Source organism: Lithobates pipiens, unplaced genomic scaffold (genome assembly GCF_037356315.1).
Source record: "Lithobates pipiens isolate NorthernLeopardFrog02 unplaced genomic scaffold, aLitPip1_a1.2 Scaffold_18, whole genome shotgun sequence".
Taxonomy (NCBI): Eukaryota; Metazoa; Chordata; class Amphibia; order Anura; family Ranidae; genus Lithobates; species Lithobates pipiens.
In genome coordinates, this window is record NW_027507758.1 from 629,706,795 (window position 1) to 629,730,916 (window position 24,122).

General features: G+C 46.1%; 1 protein-coding gene across 1 annotated transcript; it reads left to right on the top strand.

Moving 5' to 3' along the window:
• The first annotated feature begins 837 nt into the window (after positions 1-837).
• Positions 838-22,767, top strand: LOC143989586 (uncharacterized). The gene is made up of 8 exons (XM_077489785.1): positions 838-928; positions 6,754-6,881; positions 6,970-7,093; positions 7,210-7,307; positions 7,397-7,618; positions 7,698-7,904; positions 8,027-8,168; positions 21,218-22,767. The coding sequence occupies exons 3-8, from the start codon at positions 7,009-7,011 to the stop codon at positions 22,462-22,464; spliced, it is 2,001 nt and encodes a 666-aa protein (XP_077345911.1). The 5' UTR covers positions 838-928; positions 6,754-6,881; positions 6,970-7,008; the 3' UTR covers positions 22,465-22,767.
• The last annotated feature ends 1,355 nt before the right edge of the window (positions 22,768-24,122 follow it).

Here is a 24,122-nt window from a genome sequence, read left to right on the forward strand (position 1 = left end):
TGGGAAGTGTAGTTTCAAAACATCTGGGGTGCCAAGGTTCGCCATCACTGCTCTAGGGTGTCTGCTTTCCGAAAATATATCATGTTTTGGGGTTTTTATGTAATCTTCAGGCCTACAATGATTTTTTTGAACGTGTGCAGAAAATGAAAAAAGATTAAAAAAAAGATTCTGCCAGCAAAAGGGTTAAAGTTGATTTAAAAAAAAAAAATAAATCTGTGGAGATCCCATGACTCCTGTGGAGAGTGGAGCTCCAGTCTGCAGCCAGATATCATCAGGAAATGCAGATGTGACCGGAAACATTGTTTCTAAGAGGAAGTTAACCCATTCAAAAAAAATAAAAATAAACCCTGCAAGGCAAAAGCATAATGAGCTAGTATGCATAGCATACTAGCTCATTATTAATAACTTACCTGAGAATGAAGCCCCCGATGCGGTCCTCCTTCTTCTTGCACTGTGATTGGCCAGAGCCGCAATGATGTCACTCCCGCGCATGCGCACAGTAGCCGCCACTTGCGGTATATCACCGTTAGAAGCGGCATGCTCAGTGTGCCTGCGCGCCGCTGTCTACAGCGCATGCGCCGTAGACAGCGGTGCCTGTCTTCTTGCAAATATCTCCTAAACCGTGTAGGTTTAGGAGATATTTCTTGGACCTACAGGTAAGCCTTAATCTAGGTTTACCTGTAGGTCAAAGTGGTCTGTAAGTGTTTACAACCACTTTAAACAAACAAAAAAAAAAGAGTGGAGTGGAGGCCACTTTCCTGTCAAATGTGGAGCTCCACTCTCAGAAGACAGGAAGTCTTCATTGAGGACAGGAAGCGATGTCAGGGACAGACAGGAAGTGATGTCAGGTACAGACAGGAAGCTCCGGGTGAGAGGTGAGTCAGGAGGACGTAGAGAGAAGACATTACTGGAAGACGCAGCAGATGAGGTAATAAGATCTTATTTTCTATTTACACCCAGTAACCCCCCGTCATGTCCGTCCTCTTCCTCCATAGTCACTGTGATGTCTTTTATCTCCAGCAGATGATGATACACACATATATAGTGTGGAAACCTAGATTAACCCCTTCAGGGGGATCATTTGATGATGAATAGTGATGGGCTCGGGTGTGTTGGAAACACCATATTCCGGATCCCGCCAGGAAGCCGACACTGCACAGCGCTAATCACAGGCAGTGAAACATTTCCCAATCTGTGCAGTTGCAGAGCAGGAAATGTCTCACTGCCTGTGTGACAGACTCACCCGGGACAGAGGCTTTTGGAGGGGACTGAATGCCAGCCTCTTCCCCACCGATTATGGGCCCTGGCATTTGGGGGAGCGGTGCTCTTTGTGAGCTGTATGCCTGGGGACCCCTGAGGTGGTGTTACTTGGATTCAGGTCCATGTCCCCCCCAAGACACACAGACTCTGGATATGTGTATGCCATGTTAGCAATAGTGACTGAATCATACTGTTGGGACACAAACTGTTAGATGCTAATATCAGCAACTCCAGCCACCTGTCTGTTGTGTAAATGAGTCTAGTCTGGCTTGTAAGAGTATTCCACACATTGTTGTTTGTGCTAATTAACCCTGTGTGGATGTTTATGGTAATGTGTATTGAATAGTCAGTCAGTGAGCTAGAAGATGTAAAGTCTTACCCTGAAAACTCTTATCTCTCAGTCAACTAGTCTGGGTCAATGATTAGATAATTAGCTCATCCTAATTAGGTTAGGTTTTAGTCATCCTGCTGTATATATTTGCGTGAGATCTCAAATAAAAGGCTATTCCTGATGTACTCCAAGACTGGTGTTGTCTGGTTCTTGGGGGTCCCCATAGCCAGATCCATTGGACTCATGTGTTCCTAGACTTAGGAAGCGGTTTATTGACGGAAGCACTCAAGTGGAGTGTGGGGGATAGGTTCCGTCACAGCCTGTGATTAGCGCTGTGCAGTGTCGGCTTCATGGCGGGATCTGGAATGTGGGGTTTCCAACACACCCGAGCCCATCACTAATGAATATTTCTTGCTTCCAAAGCTGGCCATACATGGTTCAGTTTAATCGTTCAGCCAGCGGGCTGAGCAAACAAATCTGAACTGATTCCTCAATCCACACATTGGAGGGGGATGGGGGATCCTCCCCACTGCACTATTGTATTCTGACAATGGGGGGCGTTCCTCCACTCTCAGAATACACAGATCATCTATTGGCTGCAGCTGCTGATCGAGTGACTTTTATCCAGCAGTGACCACACATGGATAGAAATGTGACCGATCCCTGCTGAACCAGCTGAATTTCCATGTCTCTGTGGTCACCATAAGTCAGGGCTCAACAAATCCCAGGTCACCATGGTGACTAGAAATGGTGTCCTCGCCCCTGGGCTCTTGTCAGCCCATTCTCACTGTTGGTCTGAATAATGTTTCTGCCTGAAACTCGGACACATTATTCAGACAGGAATGTGGCTTGGAGCAGGGCCAGGCTGGAGGGTGAGGGGAGGAGGAGGTGGGAGATGATGGCACCCAACCTGTGAAGTGAGGGGTGGACTGGGCAGAACAGCGGCATGAGAGGACCCATCTCACTGAGCTCCCGCTGCGGATCTTTCTCCTTTCCGCTGCTGCATTACTGTCACCATCGGCTCCTGCTTCCACCCACAGCTGCCTGTGTCCCTGCAGAGCCCTCTGGCAGAACAGAGAGGAAGGAGAGGACCGAATCTCCAAAATTTTGCCACCTCGGCACTGCCACAAAGATCCCCACAAGGTGCTGAGAAACAGGACTACAGGGTCCTTACAGGAGGAACCAGGACAAGCCTGCAAAACAGCCAGCTAAGAGACCAGCCAGGGAGGGACATGCTGCTTTATGTACACAAGATGTCTTCTCCATCCACTCTGCTCTCACACACTGCTGGGGGAGATGTACAGGACATGCAGGAGGATACAGGGGGAGGGGGGATTACATTACTGTCCTACACCCCATGTCCTGTGTTCTGCACCCCATGTCCTGTAGTGACCTGCACCACATGTCTTGCATTCTGCACCCAGCACATCATGTCCTGCGTTCTATAAAATGAAACAATCAGCGGCACAAGTAAAAAATATTGTGATGTTTAAATAAGATAACCTAATAATAAATGTGCACAGCTGCTAAACATTAGTGTGGTACACCACACTAATTTCAAAATAGATAGTAAATAAATAAATGTTGCGCTATGTGTAAAAATATATATGAATATAAAGTGCAAATCGCTAAAATAAATAAATCCTACATAAATGAAAAGTCCATAAAATTAAAAAAATGAAGAAATTAAACATGAAAAACTCTCCTTGTGATCAGTGTACCCACACAATTCCACAACGGTGATTGTTCATCCTCAAAAGTAGTGCACACCACCACCAGTAAAAATACACCAGATGAGGAAGTGAGAGAAAACAGCTTGTGGGGAGATCCGCATATGAGTTTTGACTCATCTGGGAGGTGAGCGTGCATTTTTACTGGTGGTGGTGTGCACTACTTTTGAGGACGAACAGTCACTGTGGTGGAATTGTGTGGATACACTGATCACAAGGAGAGTTTTTCATGTTTCATTTCTTCATTTTTTTTATTTTATAGACTATTCATTTATATGTAAGATTTATTTATTTTAGAAATTTGCACTTTAGATATATATTTTTACACATAGCGTTACATTTATTTATTTACTATGTCCTGCTTTCTGCACCCCATGTCCTGTGTTCTGCACCACATGTCCTGTGCCCCATGTCCTGTGTTCTGCGTCCCATGTTCTGTGTTCTACACTCTGCACCCCACGTCCTGTGTTCTACACTCTGCACCACATGTCCTGTGTTCTACACTCTGCACCACATGTCCTGTGTTCTGCACCCTGCACCACATGTCCTGCTTTCTGTACCCCATGTTTTGCACCCCAAACCCCATATTCTGCAGCCCATGTCTTGCTCCCTTCTCCGGTACCCTGTATCCCATTACCTGCATTCTGTACCCTACACCCCGTATCCTGCATTCTGTAACCTGTTCCCATGTCCTGTGTTCTGCTCCCTTCTCCTGCATCCCATGTCCTGCGGTGACCTGCACACCCTTCTCTGGTATCCTGTACCCCATGTGCTGTGTCCTGCACCCTATTGCATGCATCCATCTCCTGCACCCCGTGTCCTATGTTCTGCACCTCACAGATTACTCACAAATTACTTGCCCTGCTCCAGGCACTGACAACCCACACTGTCCTAAAAAACAACAACCTGTCTCCCAACTTTTTTAGCTGGTTCCTAAATTAAAAGCAGATTTATTAAGCCCCGCCTTAAATGACTTCCTCCCCTCCCCCTCATCTCCTTCATCATCTGCTTTCTGACCGCCTCACGCCGATATACATCGGCAGAAGGGCACGTATAGGCAAAATCACGTACCTGTCCATTGCCCTTTAAGAGGCGGTGGGGGGCGCACCAGTGGGAAGCTCCATGAGTCCGGTCCCGGATCCCGCGGACTCAATCGCCGCGGGGATACCCATGATCGCCTCACGGAGAGGAAGAATGGGGAGATGCCGATGTAAACAGCATCTCCCCGTTCTGCCTAGCAACAAGTGACACTGATCTCTGCTCCATATGATTGGAGCAGAGATCAGTTATCTGTAAAACATAGCCACGGCCTCCGCAGTTAGAAACATGCCCCTAGGACACACTTAACCCCTACACTGCCACTCAGTGGTTAACCCATTCACTGCCAGTGTCATTTACACAGGAATCACTGCATTTGTATAGCACTGATTGCTATATAAATGACAATGGTCCCAAAAGTGTCAAAAATGTCCAAAGTGTCCGCCATAATGTCACAGTCATGATAAAAATCACTGATCGCCGCCATTAAAAAAAATAAAATGAATAAAAATTCCATAAAACAATCCCCTATTTTGTAAACGCTATAACTTTTGCGCAAAACAATCAATAATCGCTTATTGCAATTTTTTTTACCAAAGATATGTAGAAGAATATGTATAGGCCTAAACTGAGGAAAAAAATGTTTTTTATCTATTTTTGGGGGATATTTATTATAGCAAAAAGTAAAAAATAATGCGTTTTTTTTTCAAAATTGGCACTCTTTTTTTGTTTATAGCGCAAAAAATAAAAACTGTTAGAGTGTCCATCTCTAGAGATGAACACATGGAAACAGTGATCCTACCATTGGAGGTCGTCTGAAGGGTGTGATGCTGTCCTGATTTGATGGTCCCTTGGGAATCTTAATCATATATGCCCAGATTCCTTTATGGTTTGGTAAGCGCACATTCAGATTGTTAACTAGCACAGTGGTGGTGAAGGAAGCCTATACTCTACACTGAGTTTAACTGGAGGAATATCTTCAATTTAATGGACTGCTGCACTTATTTTCCGTTTATTTGAGAACACTTTATTGGGCACATATGTTTATGTTTTTTAATTTTTTATTTTTGCACATTTCTACTTTCAAGCACTTTACCAGTTTATGAACTGTTCACATTTATTTATGTTTATATTCAATTTATTTTTACTTCAATGAATTCTTCTAATTATTTATTTGTTTGAGCGTAACTGTTTAGAATGTATATGCACTAATTATGTATATGTATCACGATTGATTTTTATTTTTGTCAGTCATAGTAGATTTTTGTTAGTCACCACCAAAAGAAAGCTCTATTTGTGGGGAAAAAAAGGACCTAAATTTTGTTTGGGTACAACATTGCACGACCGCACAATTGTCAGTTAAAGCGACGCAGTGCCGAATCGCAAAAAGTGGTCTGGTCAGGAAGGGGGTAAATTCTTCCGGGGCTGAAGTGGTTATGTAAGTCATGCTGAGATCATCTCCCATTGGCTGAGCAATATTCTCATTTGTCTCTGAGCTCCTTCTTGCTATTCCTCGTCCTGCCTGTTGTTTCCTTGGATTGATTTTCTGTGTAGTGACCCCGGCTTCATCTCTTGGATGATCTCGTCTGTTGCTTGTCCTGACCTTTATCCTGTTTCCTGGATCTCCTCCTCATCTCTCCTCCATATCCTCTTACACAGCTTTTCTCCACACCTGCAGTGATCCTGGGGGGGTGGAAACTTGGCACCAGCACTCAGCAAAATCCATCCCCACCATTAGGAGCTCTGGAGAAAATTGTCTGCTATTTACACTCCGTTCCTCCGCACCTCACCTGATCACATGAGAGCTTACTTTCACACATTCCTGACAGATTTCTATATGGTAAAGGTCAAAGTTCACTCTTCAGTTTAGGAGAGGAAGGACACACCCAGGAACAATGATTTGGTTTGCATGGGAGCCTCATATAGAGGACCCCTCAAATCACCCCCTCCAAATGTCCCTCCATCCAGAGTCTATATGTCCTATGACATCACACTGACCTCACAGCTCCTCCTCCCAATGTCCCTCCATCCAGAGTCTATATGTCCTATGACATCACACTGACCTCACAGCTCCACCTCCCAATGTCCATCCATCCAGAGTCTATATGTCCGATGACATCACACTGACCTCACAGCTCCTTCTCCAAATGTCCCTCCATCTGGCTTTTTAGGATGTGGGCGGACCCTTGGCATCCTCACTAGCATAGTGGGACTGTTGATCCTGTGTTGTATGTAATGAACCCATAATGTCTGTAACAAGCTTTTAACCTGCAAAGTGTTGGGGTCTTTTCTGGGTAAATTGAACCTGAAGTGAGGCTTTAATAAAATGGAGACTTGAATGGAGAGGTGAGGAGGATTCTGGGAATATCATTTGATTTTTCTCTTTGTGTTCAGATCTAGAGTTTTCCTCCTGTGAAGTCTGGAGATCATATGACCATCACATTGCCTCCACCTCCCTCCCTGATAGAATAGAGAAATACAAAGAAGATTCTAGAAGTCACCAGAGAGATGATGGAGGAGAGGTGAGGAGGATTCTGGGAATTCTGGGACATTATCCAGTAACAGACAAGGGATGTGTGTGGATGGTGACTGTATCATTGTGTGTGTCAGGTTCCTATAAGGTGTCAGGATGTCACTGTCTATTTCTCCATGGAGGAGTGGGAGTATTTAGAAGGACACAAGGATCTCTACAAGGACGTTATGATGGACAATCAGCCGCCCCTCACATCACCGGGTAAGAGGAGACTTTATTGTAAAGGAGAGAGCAGTACGGAGGCTCCACCTAGATCCCCCATCATCTGATAAACACATAGAAACAATGTATTCAGTCAGTGTGTGTGTTTCCTACAGATGGATCCAGTAATGGGAACCCACCAGAGAGATCTCCCCGTCCTCTGTATTCCCGGGATTCCACACAGGAAGATCACACCATCCCTCACCATCATCAGGTAGATGAGGAACAATCACTGATAGTATCATTAGGATCTGTACATTATCTCTGTTGTTACCTTTGATGTCATTTTTATTATATATTCAGAGTGGAAAACTGAGAGATTCTAAAATTGACGTTAAAGAAGAGATAAAAGAGGAGGATGATGAGGATGGGGTGATGGAGGAGTTTCTAAAAGAACACAAAGATCTGTACCAGGACACCATGGTGGAGTCATCCAGCTACAGAAACCCACCAGAGAGATGTCCCCGTCCTCTGTATTCCCGGGATTCCACACAGGAAGATCACACCATCCCCCACCATCATCAGGTAGATGATTGACAATTATTGGTAGTTCTGATTTATACACAGCATGATTGTTACAATGAATGTTTTATTATATATTCAGAGTGGAAACATCAGGGATGATAATATTGATGTTAAAGAAGAGTATAAAGAGGAGGATGAGGAGTATGGAGTGATGGAGGAGCTTTCAGAAGGACACAAGGATATGATGGAGCCACCTAATACCAGGAACCCACCCGAGAGATGTCCCCGTCCTCTGTATTCCCGGGATTCCACACAGGAAGATCACACCATCCCCCACTGTTACAAGGTTGGTGGGACAGAGCATCTAGAACATGGACTTGTGTGACAATGTGTGGATTTTCTATGTGATATCACAATAATAAATCTTCTATCTTACAGATGATATTCTCTCTCATTTTCTTGATTTAGAGTGGAGATCCAATCGATATAGAATTTGAGGTGAAAGCAGAAGAAGAAGAGAGGTATGTGAGGGATGATCAGCAGTCTATGGAGGAGGATGGAATAACGGGGACATTTATAGAGGAGTACACTCCTACAGAGATCAGCACAGGTGGGTCAGAAACACTAAATACATTCCTCCACCCATACTGCTCACTGATTGGTCCAGAGTAGGGCGGGGACTGGGTGATATCAGCCTGTAATCCCCTGGTCACTTTCCTGAGCTGTGTTCCCCGTCCTGTATTCCTGTATTTCTCTCAGATAATCTTCCTTCTCTGTGCTGCAGACACAATTTATGTATCTAGACTGGATTTATGGAGATTCTGGGGATCAGCTGAAAGTAAAATGTTAATTTTCACCATAGGTGTTACTAGATCTAGGCACCTCGGGGATGTGCTTTGGGTCTTCTGCCCCATACCCGGTTATGGCAAGATGTCTCACAGAACAATTCTCCCAGGATTACTTGTTCTATTGTTTTCTGGCTGTGCCGGGTGGAGGGAGTCACTGAGTGCAGTCTCAGGAGATGGGAGGCAGCGGTGTGGGACCTCTGCAACTTGTCTCATGTAAAAAATGAATCTTCCACTATTATGAGTCCTGACCCTTATACTATATAATTTATATTGTATATTACATACTCCTGACCCCTGCACTATACACTCTATGTTGTACAGTAAATCTTTCTGATACTATAAAATCCTATCTGTTGTATCCTATATAATAAGTTGTACATTACATAGCCCCTAGTCCTTTTGCACCCATTTCCTACCAGCTGGACATTTTATATCTGATGATTTGATTGGAGCACAGACTTTTACATGTTGATAATAATGTGATAACATCCTCAAACTTTAGAACCTTAAATAGAAAGTGATAATGAGGGAGGAGTCAATAACCCAATGATGGAGGTCTTCAGGATCAGTCCAGTCTTCATCTTGGTTGTTCTCCCCCCATCCTCACTCTCTGACCTCTGGTGGGGCTCAGCCCCGCTGTTATTCATGACTAAATCATGGACTAAATAAGGAAGTGCAGGACTTCTTGTGTTGGGAAGATGGCAATGAGTGATAGAGGGGGAGGGGACACTCGTCCTATAATCCCCTCATCACTGTCACTCCTATAAAAGACAGTTCTCGTTGTTTCCTCACTCTCTGACTAAGGTCCATGAATAAAGAAATGATCTGGTAGGAGATCAGAGGACCCATTTACTAGTTACCTTGAGGGGGGAATTGTAAGATCCTCAGAGACAAAGCTGCCTGATGTGGGCGGATTCAGGGCCGTTGTTGGAAATCATGGGGCCCCGTACACCCGACTGGGCCCAATGACTCCGTCCACCTGCCTTAGAAAAAAATGCAGCTTTGTCTTCAAATGATTTTTCTCCTCATGCAGCCTGTTATAAATGTGATTAGACTTGGATCTGAACATGGCTCAGCCCATCCCTGCTCATGAGAATGCTGCAGCTGACTTTAACCGCTTGCGGTCGTCAGGTTGGCTCTCATTTGCAAATCACTGTAGCAGCTCTAAGGCAGCAGGTGCAGGCTGTGGGGGCGTGCCCAGGGCTGGGTGGACCCAATGTTTGCCAGCGGCTTGCAATCGCCTATTACAGACACAGAACGGGGCACTGCCTTTGTAAACAAGGTGGATCCCCGTTCTGACAGATGACATAAAAGAGACCTTCTGTCCCCAGTGATCGGAAACACTGATCTCTCTCATGTCCCTGGTAGCCCACCCCCCCTATAGTTAGAACACACCGAGGGAACACACTTAACCCCTTGATCGCCCCTTAGGGTTAACCCCTTCCCTGCCAGTGACATTTATACAGTAATCAGTGGCTATTTTTTAGCTCTGATCGCTGTCAATGGTCCCAAAAAGGTGTCCAATCTGTCCGCCGCAATGTATAATAGCAGAAAGTAAAAAAAAAATCTTAAAAATTGTCGCTCTTTGTTTAAAGCGCAAAAAATGAAAACCGCAGAGGTGATCAAATCCCACCAAAAGAAAGCTCTATTTGTGGGGAAAAAAAGGACCTACAGTACATTTTATTTGTGTACAACGTCGCATGACCTCGCAATTGTCAGTTAAAGCGAGGCAGTTCCATATCACAAAAAAGGGCGTGGTCACCACGGGGCACACACACCACGGGGCGTGCACACCACGGGACTCACACACCACGGGGTGCACACACCACGGGGTGCACACACCATGGGGGGCACACACACCACGGGGCGCGCACACCACGGGGCACACTTATGATGGCTCTATGGGTAGTCAGATGTCCATCATGATAACCTCAGATCTGTCATGTTTAGGTCTGACCATCCCTTTCTTCTCCTCTCATAGACCTTCAATCAGATCCACATGAGAAACTGACAGCTGGGCCTAACTGGAAAGTTTGGGTGAAAGGTTCTTAAAGCAGAGTGGTTGGGGGCAGTAAAAACTCGGCTCAGCTGTGTGATTTCACTGCCCCACCAAACACAAGTAACATCTCATCATTCTGATCATCAGAGAACAGCGGGTGGTGTATGGCTCGAGCACAGTGTCACATGGCTGTTGGGTGATGACTCGGTTCTGGCTGTACTTAGGGTTGTCCCGATAACACTTTTTTAAGACTGAGTATAATACCGATACTTCTTTATCAAGTACTCACTGATACCGATTACCGATACTACTTATCAAGTACTCACTGATATCGATTACCGATACTTCTTATCAAGTACTCACCGATACCGATTACCAATACTTCTTATCTGGGCCGTCTTTAAGGCAGGGCAAAAGGGGCAGCTGCCCTGGGCCCTGTCATTGTTGTGGGGCCCAAAGCAGCTGCCTCATACTTGCCAACTATCCCAGTGTAAATTCCTTTGTCCCTTGAAGTTTTAGTCCTGTTTTGTGTCCCGATATCTCAGTGTGAAATGATGGTACTAATGCTGCCCACCTCTGCCCTATTGTTGTGTACAAATGACTCACCTGCGGATCCTGTGTTTACATGTAAATAACCGGCATTCATATGTAAATTGTGGTGGCATTACTAAGTAAATAGATGCAGCCAGCAGCATTCATATGTAAATAAAGGTGGCATTCATATGTGTATCATGCTCCCCTGCAGTGAGGAGATGATGTGCTGTAACCTCTAGCAACCAATCAGTGAGCAGTATTACTTTACAGCAATCTCTAGCAACCAACTAATAAGCAGAAATTATTTGCTGTAACCTCTAGCAACTAATCAGTGAGGCGTAATGTGTGATGTAACCTCTAGCAACCAGTCATTAAGCAGTAATGATATGCTGTAACCACTGGCAAAAAAATCACAATTGCTGCCTGATCTGATACAGTAAACAGATTTTAAGTCTAGCTTCTATTTATTGTATGTCTCAGAGCAGGTGGAGAGCAAAATTTCATGGGGGGGCCCCCCAAGAAGACTTTTGCCCAGGGTCCAATCAATATTAAAGACGGCCCTGCTTCTTATCAAGTACTCACCGATACCGATACTTCTTATCAAGTACTCACCGATATCTATTTTTTTTTCAAGTATTCACCGATTACCAATACTTCTTATCAAGTATTCACCGATTACCAATACTTCTTATCAAGTATTCACCGATTACCAATACTTCTTATCAAGTATTCACCGATTACGATACTTCTTATCAAGTACTTACCGATTACCAATACTTCTTATCAAGTACTCGCCGATTACGATATTTCTTATCAAATACTCACCGATAACGATTACCAATACTTCTTATCAAGTACTCACCAATTACGTTACTTCTTATCAAGTACTCACCGATACGATACTTCTTATCAAGTACTCACCGATACCGATTACCAATACTTCCTATCAAGTACTTACCAATTACGATACTTCTTATCAAGTACTCACCGATACCGATTACCACTACTTCTTATCAAGTACTCACCGATACTTCTTATCAAGTACTCACCGATATCTATTTCTTTTCAAGTATTCACCGATTACCAATACTTCATATCAAGTACTCACCGATTACCAATACTTCTTATAAAGTACTCACTGATACTGATTACCAATACTTCCTATCAAATACTCACCGATTACGATACTTCTTATCAAGTACTCACTGATACCGATTACCGATACTTCTTATCAAGTACTCATCAATACCGTGGCAGCCTTGTTTAGTGTGTTCCGGCGTGCAGGGAGAGAGCAGGATAGGCAGGGACAGTGTGTTATTTTCTTGTGAATCTGCAGCAGTTAAAGTGGGTGTTGTGTGCCTCCAGCACAGAATACAACTGTAGCTACCCTTTATTGCTGGTGTTCTCTAATACAGGCATCTGCAGGAGTTAAAGTGGGTGTTGTGTGCCTCCAGCACAGTATACACCTGAAGATACCCTTTATTACTGGTGTTATGTAATACAGGCATCTGCAGCAGTTAAATTGGGTGTTGTGTGCCTCCAGCACAATATACACCTGAAGCTACCCTTTATTACTGGTGTTCTGTAATACAGGCATCTGCAGCAGTTAAATTGGGTGTTGTGTGTCTCCAGCACAGTATACACCTGAAGATACCCCATTTTGCTGGTGTTCTGTAATACAGGCATCTGCAGCATTTACAGTGGGTGTTGTGTGCCTCCTGCACAGTATACACCTGAAGCTACCCCTTATTGCTGGTGTTGTTCTGTTTCTGTAACACAGGCAGGCAGCTGCAGTAGTTACAGTCGGTGTACTGTGTCATCTGCTCAGTGTGCACCTAAAGCTACCCAATTACAGGTTTTCCCATCTCCCTTTAGAACATTACTATGTCTGGAAGGCCAACAAGGAGAGGCAGACAGTCACAAGCCAATAAAAGAGGGCAAGCAGGCTCTGTGTCTAGAGACAACAGTGCTGGTCGTGGACGCGGTGCATCGTCATCAGCACATGGCCATGGGACACGCTTGTCCTTATTTTCGGCAGCTGAACGTGTTGAGCCACATCATGCCGAAGACTTGGTAGAGTGGATGACCAAGCCCTCCTCATCCTCCTCATCCTCTCTCACTCAGGCTCCGGGTACTAGCAAAGCAGCTGCCAATGCGTCCTCTTCCCTCGTCTCAATATCATCAGTCACTTCTTCCCTAGACCCACCGTGTCCTCCTGAGGAGTCCCCCGAACTGTTTGAGCACAGTGTTTGGTATAATCTCCAGGAGGATGCCCAGCGTTTTGAAGGCTCTGATGATGATACCCAGCTAGAGGAAGGCAGTAGCGTGAGCGCAGAGAGAGGGGATGCTCAAGGACAGCAATCTAGCAGTCATGTTCCACCAGCTGCAGCATACTGCCAGGTTTGCATCAGTGATGAAGAGGGAGGGGATAATGAGGTCACTGACTCCACATGGGTGCCTGATAGGAGAGAGGAGGAGGAGGAGGCACATCTCCAACGAGGTGGGATGCCCTCCGGGGGCCAGCTTAGGGGCAGCACACTGACAGAATCACACTGCAGAGCTCTGCCTGTGCAGGGTGCTGCCTCTGCGCGTTATTCCAAAAGTTCTTTAGTGTGGGCCTTTTTTGAGATGAGTGCATCAGATCACACCGCTGCTATTTGCAACATATGCAACATACAGCGCCTAGAGGCGATTCAGTTCACATTGTGCGTATTTCATTCATTCATTCATTCATGTTTCAAGTGTATCTCGTGTGGCCAAAACATCAGCCGCTTGGGCACCACATGCTTGACCAGACATATGTCGACCTGCCACGCAGTTCATTGGCAAGCGTACCTTAAAGACCCACACCAAAGAACAAAGCGGACCTCTCCTTGCTCCTCATCACCTGGGATCTCCAACCCCACTAGAGCTTCAGTCCTCTCTGAAACCTGCACTGAGAGGAATGAAGGTGTAGAATTAGGTGTGTCACAGCTAAGTACTTGCGGGCACTCTGCTAGCAGTACACAGACGTCCGATTGTAGCAGACAAATTTCCCTGCCCCAGCTGCTGGACCGTCAAAAGAAGTTCACTCCCAGCCATCCACATGCCCAGTGGTTGAATGCTAGCTTGGCTAAATTGCTAGCACTTCAACTGCTGCCTTTTCAATTGGTAGACTTGGCCCCCTTCCGTGGGTTTGTGCAATGTGCGGTTCCTCAGTGGCAGGTCCCCAAATGCCACTTTTTCTCACGGAAGGCGATTCTGGCTCTCTACTGGCATGTGGAAGGCAATGTCCATGCCTCACTGGACAGGGTGGTCAGCAGTAAGGTGCATATTACCGCTGACTCATGGTCCAGCAGGCATGGACAGGGACATTACCTATCCTTCACGGCCCATTGGGTCACTCTTCTGGCAGCTGGGAAGGATGCAGGACAAGGTGCAGTAGTGTAGGAGGTTGTTCCGCCACCACTCCTCCAAAATGCTACTACTGGTTGTGGCACACCTCTCTCCTCCACCCCCTCCTCTTCTTCTTCCTCCATGGCCTCTTCCAGTGCTTTGTCCTTGAAACCAGCGGTGCTCCGTAGGCGTTCAAAGGGCTACACAAGTAAGCAGGCAAAAAGATGCCATGCCGTGCTTGCGCTGGTTTGTTTGGGGGACAGGAGCCACACTGGGGCAGATATTTTGTCAACTCTGCAGGGGCAGGCCAAGAGGTGGTTGACCCAACGCCAGCTTAAGCCAGGAATAGTGGTTTGAGACAATGGCACCAACCTCCTCTCCGCCCTCCGACAGGGACAATTGACCCATGTGCCCTGTGTGGCTCATGTCCTTAACCTGGTGGTGCAGCGGTTCTTGGGCAGGTACCCAGGCTTACAGGCCAGGAAAGTCTGTGTGCATTTCTGCCAATCATTTAATGCCAGTGCTTGGCTGGCTAAGCTCCAAAAAGAGTTGAACCTGCCCAAGAACTGCCTTATATGTGACATGCCCACCAGGTGGAACTCAACATTGGCCATGCTGCAGCGGCTGCACACGCAGCAGAGGGCCATCAATGAGTACCTGTGCCAGGGTCAGGGGAGCTCGGTTTTTTTTCACCACGCCTGTGGGGCATGATCAGGGATGCATGCACTGTCCTATCACCATTTGAGGAGGCCACAAGGATGGTGAGCAGTGACACTGTACCTCTTGTCCAACTGTTGGAGCACACGCTGCATGGAATAATGGACAGGGCACTTGAGGCAGAACAGAAGCAGGAAGAGGAGGACTTCCTTGCCAATCAAGGCCCCCTTTATCCAGACAGTGTTCCTGCTGTTCCACCCATCACACAGGAAGAGGAGGAGGAGGCTTGTGTCAGCATGGAAGTGGAGCCTGGCACTCAGCATCAGCAGCAGTCTTTTAGGGATGATTTACAGTCCCAAGAAACCCGTGGGCTTGTATGTGGCTGGGAGGAGGTGGCTGAGCATCATGTTGTCCTTAGTGACCCAGAGGACTCCGGGCCCAATGCCTCAGCTAACCTACGCTGCATGGCCTCCCTGATCCTGCAAAGCCTGCGGAAGGATCCTCATATTCTTTGGATCAAGGAGAGGGACCATTACTGGCTGGCCACTCTCCTTGATCCACGGTACAAGGGTATGGTTGTGGACCTTATCTTGCCGTTGCAGAGGGAGCAGAGGATGAGACATCTCCGTGAGGCCTTGCAGAAAGGTCTATGCAATGCGTTCCCAGAGACTGGGAGGTCCGCAGCCCCAAGGTATGATCGGTTCCAGCAACCATCACCAGCATCTGATTTACATGGTGCACTAATACCTAGGGGCAAGGTCAGACTTGGACACCTTTCCCACTGAAAATCCTCTGGCATACTGGGTCTTGAGGATGGATCACTGGCCAGAGCTTGCACAGTATGCAATTGAGCTACTGGCCTGCTCTGCATCCAGCGTTCTTTCGGAACGCACCTTCAGTGCTGCTGGAGGCTCTGTAACCGATCACAGGGTGCGCCTGTCCACCGACTCAGTTGATCGACTGACCTTCATAAAGATGAATCAGTCTTGGATCACCACCAGCTACCAATCACCTGAAGCTGATGTAACCGAATATTTTTTTTTGAAATGTCACATCCCTTCAAGACTGCCTATGCTGATGCTGAGTGACTGTCCTGTTATGTTGACTGACTATCCTCTTCCTCCTCAATGATCCTGCTGATAGCTTGGAAGAACATTTTTGGTTCTGGGTGAGGCCACCAGCCCAATATTTCAGCCCGTTTAACAGGGGCATGTAATTACAATTTTTGATGCAATGCTTTGCAGCAGGGCTCATTCCTGCATGCCAACTAGAGTATCTGGGAGAGGTTGCAGTGTCGTGGCACCAGCACCAGTGCCTAAGGCCCAATTTTCAGCCCCTGTTTAACCACTTGACCACTGGGCACTTAAACACCCTTAATAACCAGACCAATTTTCAGCTTTCTGTGCTCTCACATTTTGAATGACAATTACTCAGTCATGCAACACTGGACCTATATGAAAATTTTGTCCTTTTTTTCACACAAATGGAGCTTTCTTTTGGTAGTATTTAATCACCACTCAGTTTTTTATTTTTTGTGCTGTAAAAGAAAAAATACAGAAAATTCTGTAAAAAAAAAATGAATTTTTCTTTGTTTCTGTTATAAAATTTAGCAGATTAGTAATTTTTTTCTTCATAAATTTTGGCCAAAATTTATACTACTACATATCTTTGGTAAAAATAAGTACAAATTGGTGGATATTATTTGATCTTTGTGAAAGTTATAGAGTCCACAAGCTATGGTGCCAATATCTGAAAATTGATCATACCTGAAGTACTGACAACTTATTTCAATTCTTGAGACCCTAACATGCCAGAAAAGTACAAATACCCCCCAAATGACCCCTTTTTGGAAATAAGCCATTCCAAGGTATTTAGTAAGAGGCATGATGAGTTTTTTGAAGTTGTCATTTTTTCCCACAATTCTTTGCAAAATCAAGATTTTTTTAACTTTTTCAAAATTGTCATATTATCAGTTTATTTCTCACACACAGCATATGCATACCACAAATTACACCCCAAAACACATTCTGCTATTACTCCCGAGTACGGCGATACCACATATGTGAGACTTTTACACAGCGTGGCCACATACAGAGGCCCAACATGCAGGGAGTGCCATCAGGCGTTCTGGAGCACCCAGGTCAATTCTGACATTTCTCTCCTACATGTAAAAATCATCATTTATTTGCTAGAAAATTACATAGAATCCCAAAACATTATATATGTTTTTTTAGCAAACACCCTGGAGAATACAATGGTGGTCGTTGCAACTTTTTATCTTGCACGGTATTTGCGCATTATTGTGCTTAAAAAAAAAGAACACAGTAAAGTTAGCCCAATTTTTGCATAATGTGAAAGATGAAGTTACGCTGAGTAAATAGATACCTAACATGTCACTCTTCAAAATTGCACATGCTCGTGGAATGGCGCCAAACGTCGCTACTTAAAAATCCCCATAGGCGACGATTTAATTTTTTTTTACTGGTTATATGTTTTGAGTTACAGAGGAGGTCTAGGGCTAGAATTATTGCTCTCGCTCTAACGTTCGCAGTGATACCTCACATGTGTGGTTTGAACACCATTTTCATATGGCGGGACTTACGTATGCGTTCACTTCTGCGAGCACATGGGGACAGGGGCGCTTTAAAAAAAAAAAAAAAAATTATTGTTCATTTTACTTTATTTATTTTAGTTTGACATTTTTTTCCCCAAAAATAAATTTTTTGATCACTTTTATTCCTATTACAAGGAATCTAAACATCCCTTGTAATAGGAATATGGCATGGCAGGTCCTCTTTCCAGTAAGATATGGGGTATTGGCGAGTCGGTAGAAGCACCGGAGGGCGGCGGGAGGGGGGGTGTCTATGGCTGGGTATTGCAGGGTATCACCGACTATGGCTGGGTATCTCCGAGTATGGCTGGGTATCTCCGAGTATGGCTGGGTATCTCCGGGTATGGCTGGGTATCTCCGGGTATGGCTGGGTATCTCCGAGTATGGTTGGGTATCTCCGGGTATGGTTGGGTATCTCCGGGTATGGCTGGGTATCTCCGAGTATGGCTGGGTATCTCCGAGTATGGCTGGGTATCTCCGGGTATGGCTGGGTATCTCCGGGTATGGCTGGGTATCTCCGAGTATGGTTGGGTATCTCCGGGTATGGCTGGGTATCTCCGAGTATGGCTGGGTATCTCCGAGTATGGCTGGGTATCTCCGGGTATGGCTGGGTATCTCCGAGTATGGCTGGGTATCTCAGAGTATGGCGTTGCAGAGTATTGCGTTGCAGAGCGTTGCAGGGTATTGGCGGGTGTTGCAGAGCATTGCAGAGTGTTGCAGGGTATTGGCGGGTGTTGCAGAGCATTGCAGAGTGTTGCAGGGTATTGGCGGGTGTTGCAGAGCATTGCAGAGTGTTGCAGGGTATTGGCGGGTGTTGCAGAGCATTGCAGAGTGTTGCAGGGTATTGCAGAGTATTGCAGAGTAATGGCAGGGAATTGAGGGGTTAAATTTCGGTGAGCAGCGATGTGGGCACTGCAGATGCAGCCCACAGCGCTGCTGGCACCGATCTCTTCCCCCTCCGCTGTACCGATCGGTACAGAGAGGGGGAGGGAGGAACCGGCGTCATAACATGACGCCGGTTTGTTTACAAGTGATCACTCCGTCATTTGACGGAGCGATCACGTGGTAAACAGCCGCGATGAGCGGCCGTTTACTGTGATCCGTGATGCGCTGGGTCCTGTGGACCCGGCGGTCACGGATGCTCTCGAGTGCGCGCCCTAGGGGGTGCGCGAGAGCGGAATTCTGGGAGGACGTCATATGACGGCCTCCCAGAGTTAAACAACCGCCTGTAGCCGTCATTCGGCTATGGCCCAGTTGTTAAGTGGTTAACAGGGGCATATAATTACAATTTTTGATGCAATGCTTTGCAGCAGGGCTCATTCCTGCACTCCAACTAGAGTATCTGGGAGAAGTTGCAGTGTCGTGGCACCAGGAAGCAGTGCCTAAGGCCCAATTTTTCAGCCCCTGTTTAACAGGGGCATGTAATTACAATTCTTGTATAATATTTCACAGCAGGGCCCGTTCCTGCGCCCACCGAGAGTAACTGTGAGGACTTATAGTGTTGTGGCACCAGCACCACCACCACCAAAGGCCCAATTTTTCTACCACTGTTCAACAATGCCATGTAATTTCAATTCTTGATATAATTGTTCACGCCAGGGCGCTCCAGCGCCCACCAAGAGTCACTTTGAGGGCTTACAGTGTTGTGGCAACACCAACACCTTAGGCCCACATTTCTGCAGAGCATATAGGGCAGGCCCCTACTTTCAAACATCCAACTTACAAACGTCTCCTACTTGCAAACGGAAGGAGACAACAGGAGGTGAGATGAAAAAAGACGGACCACAAAAAAAATTATACAGGGGTGATAACCCTTCCCTATGTTTTCCAAAAAGCTTAAAAATAGATTTTTTGACTGGAGCTACACTTTAAAAATGTACCAGTTCAAAATTACAAACAGATTCTACTTAACAACAAACCTACACAGTCCCTGTCTTGTTTGAACCAACTGTATACTGCTGTTCTGAGTATATAGGGCCTGGGGGCCCCACGCCTTTCTTTTTTTAATTTGGGTGCGGGATTCCCCTTAATATCCGTACAGAACCCAAAGGGGCTGGTAATGGGTGGGGGGCTACCCATGCCATTTTTTTCTCAATGATTTTCATCCGTATTGCCGGAACCAGACATGACATTAAAACCGCAAGCAGTTTTAAATTACTTTTTTTTCAGTTAAATGTAATTTTGTGCAGGGACTGTTCTAAACACGGGAAACACGTGGCACTTCACAGGCATACTACAGACACCCCCCACGCACAATATTTAAAGGAATATTTCACTGTAATCGTCATTAAAATCAGTGCTCCCGAAAAAACGGCCGTTTTAAAAAAAAATTTGGGCATTGACCCATGTCCCCTGGGGCATGAGCCGGGTCCCCAAACCCTTTTTAGGACAATATCTTGCATATTAGCCATTAAAATTAGCACTTTTTAGTTTGAACGTTCGAGTCCCATAGACTTCAATGGAGTTCTAAAGTTCGCACAAATTTTCGGTCTGTTCGAAAGTTTTGGTGTGAACCGAACCGGAGGGTGTTCGGCTCATCCCTAACCGATACTAAGGCCCCTTTCACACTGGGGTGGTGCGGCCGTCGGCGGTAAAGCGCCACTATTTTTAGTGGCGCTTTATCGTCGTTTTAGCGGCGGTCTGTGGGCGCTAGCGGGGTGGATTTAACCCCCGCTAGCGGCCGAAAGAGGGTTAAAACCGCCCGCAAGCACCGCTGCAGCGGCGCTTTGCTGGCGGTATTGCCGCGCTGTCCCATTGATTTCAATGGGTAGGAGCGGTTTAGGAGCGGTGAATACACCGCTCCTTCACCGCTCCAAAGATGCGGCTAGCAGGACTTTTTTCACCGTCCTGCCAGCGCATCGCTCCAGTGTGAAAGCCCTCCGGCTTTCACACTGGAGTGAAAGGGGCCGGTTTTTTCAGGCGCTACACAGGCGCTATTTTTAGCGCTGTAACGCCTGAAAACCGCCCCAGTGTGAAAGGGGCCTTATTATCAAGTACTCACCAATACCGATTACCAGTACTTCTTATCAAGTACTCGCCGATACCGATTACACTGCTCCCTTTCGTCTGCCCGTGTAGCGCCCTCGCCCACACATTACACACACACACACTGCTCCCTTTCAGCTGTTTGCCCGTGTAGTGCCCTCGCCCACACATTACACATGCTCCCTTTCCGCTGTCTTCTCATGTAGTGCCCTCGCCCACACATTACACACACTGCTCCCTTTCAGCTGTCTGCCTGTCTCATGTCAAACTCTCCCTCAGTCCACTGCACTTACAGAGGGAGCGCTGCACAAAAGGATCACTCTGCCGGCATAAGCAGCAAAACTATATGTACAGCTCAATATGCAACAAGGACTTATCTGCCTGCACCCGAAAATGGGAAAAAGTTTCCTTCTCTCTTCTCCTGGGCCCCCTGCTGACCAGATGGAAATTTCACCCTAATAACCAAGTAGAATCGGGGGTGTAGTTTAGCAAAAGTCTTTTATTTATTTAAGCAGAAATTAAATTGTGGAGCTGAACGGGCCCGGGCCTGATACAACAGGGCCAGTTGTACTGCCCTATATGGGCGGAGTCCTGGTTTAGGGGAACCAATCTGCTCATGTCTAGTAATAATCTTTTTGTTTCTATTTTAGTAGATGGACGGGAGATGAGGAAAACCTCAGAGGATTGTCTCACTTTGTCTCCAGACTGTAAAGTAGAAGATGAGGACATCACACAGTATAGTCCAGGAGAAAACCCGACTACCTCAAATGTCCATCCGGCACCACACAGTGTAGATGGACCATCGTATTCCTCTTATCCTGAGGAACCTCAGACTGTGAGGGACGGGGCCGTCCTTCCAAAAGAGAAGAGGTTTTCATGTACTGAGTGCGGGAAGTGTTATCCTTCTAAATCCAAACTTAATGTGCATATAAGATCTCACACAGGAGAGAAGCCGTTTTCCTGTCCTGAGTGCGGTAAATGTTTTTCAGCGAAGTCCGATCTTTACAGACATCAGAGATCTCACACGGGGGAGAAGCCGTATTCCTGTCCTGAGTGCGGTAAATGTTTTTCAGTGAAGTCCCATCTTTCCACGCATCAGAGATCTCACACGGGGGAGAAACCGTATTCCTGTCCTGAGTGTGGGAAATGTTTTTCACAGAAGTCCAGTCTAGACACACATCAGAGATCTCACACGGGGGAGAAGCCGTTTTCCTGTCCTGAGTGCGGGAAATGTTTTTCAGTGAAGTCCGATCTTTCTGCACATCAGAGATCTCACACAGGAGAGAAGCCTTATTCCTGTCCTGAGTGCAGGAAATGTTTTTCAGTGAAGTCTGATCTTTACACACATCAGAGATCTCACACGGGGGAGAAGCCATTTTCCTGTCCTGAGTGCGCAAAATGTTTTTCAGTGAAGTCCCATCTTTACAGACATCAGAGATCTCACACGGGGGAGAAACCTTATTCCTGTCCTGAGTGCGGGAAATGTTTTTCACAGGTGGTCAATCTTTACACCCATCAGAGATCTCACACGGGGGTGAAGCCATATTCTTGTCCTGAGTGCGGGAAATGTTTTTCAATGAAGTCCGATCTTTACACACATCAGAGATCTCACACAGGGGAGAAGCCTTATTACTGTCCTGAGTGTGGGAAACGTTTTTCAGTGAAGTCCAGTCTGAACACACATCAGAGATCTCACACAGGGGAGAAGCCGTATTCCTGTCCTGAGTGTGGGAAATGTTTTACACAGAAGTCCAGTCTTTACAAACACCAGAGATCTCACACAGGGGAGAAGCCGTATTCCTGTCCTGAGTGCGGGAAATGCTTTACACAGAAATCCAGTCTTTCCAGACATCAGAGATCTCACACGGGGGAGAAGCCGTATTCCGGTCCTGAGTGAGGGAATTGTTCCTCACTGAAGTCCTGTCTTCCTGTACATCAGGGACCCCACACAACCCTCGAGGTGTATTAGTGCCTTGAGTGCGGGAAATGTCTTCTATATGAATGTTGCTGGACATCACAGCTCTCATGTGGGGAAGAAGCACACCCTGATATACACCTCAGATATACTCCATGGCTGATCTTCATCATGTAAGAAACAGTTCTTAAGGAGATCAGAGATCACCAAAGACATGGATGAAGTGTTGTACCGTGTTGGTCATTGATAGCAGGAGAAAAATAAAAATGGAGTCATTACCTCTCATTGGCTGAGTATATTTTGTGGTGTAAGATTTCACAAACACTTAGAGGTCTATTAAAAAAAAAAATAGTTGAATGAATGTGACCAGAATTCACCCAGCTGTGATGAATATTGGATGTATTTTATTTCATACACTGATTTCCTTGGCTCCATTTAGTGGCCATAATGTGCTATTGTGCTATTTTTATTGAGGTATTTCAGGAAAAATATTCCATTATGGTCGCTAGATGGAGCTGATGGTCATAGAAAATCATTGAGGTAAATTCTGGCTAGTAGAGCCCTTAATTTTCATTGGTCAGGCATGGTTTGATTGTAATATCTGAGATTGGAATCATGCACTTGGAGGTAAGTAGACTCTGAAGGATAAAAGTGCAATGGAGCGCATTGGGAACCAGCCTCTGATGCAGACGAAAGCGGTCAGGCCAGCACGGCCCATCTCTGCACTACATGCCTTTGACCCGTATATGGGGGACCCTGCAGCTGTGGACTTGATGACAAGCCGATAAATACAGTATAAATACATTTACCATTCTTTGGAAAGGACTATTACTTTCTGGAAAGGATTACCTCTTCACATTGCTCTTTCATTTGAGAGCGAGTCCTCATAGGGACTCTGATTGGTACAGTGAGAGGGAGGCCTAGGAGGACCATGTTCTTCTGGTTTTAGTGAGCCCCACATCACTTTATTGGACCCCCATATTCATTGCTATTCCACTTATACATCTCCTCCCGACCACTGTTACCCAGCAACGCTCCCCGATTTCTTTACACCTACCTTCCAGATCAATACAATCATCTACTTGTCCACCTTTTCCCAATGCAGATCGGGAGAACCAATCATATCATCTCATAGCTTCCACTTTGTGCTTTGACTTTATCCATCCTCCCTTTTTCAATATCAGTTCAACACTTGGGTCACTCTTCAGAGGTCGCTTAGACCTGGGGATATTATCCCAGCTGTATTACAGCATTTTTATAGGCACCCTCTCTCAGTATAGACCCCCCCACTAACTACAGATCCCTCCCTCAGTATAGATACCCTACTAAGTACAGACCCCCTCTCTCAGTATAGACCCCCCCACTAAGTACAGAACCCCTCCCTCAGTATAGACTCCCCAACTAAGTACAGACCCCCACTAACTACAGACCCCCTCCCTCAGTATAGATCCCCCACTAAATACAGACCCCCTCTCTCTCAGTATAGACCACCCCCCTAAGTACAGACCCCCTCCCTCAGTATAGACTTCCCAACTAAGTACAGACCCCCTCTCTTAGTATAGACCCCCACTAACTACAGACCCCCTCCCTCAGTATAGACCCCCCACTAAATACAGACCCCCCTCTGTCAGTATAGACCC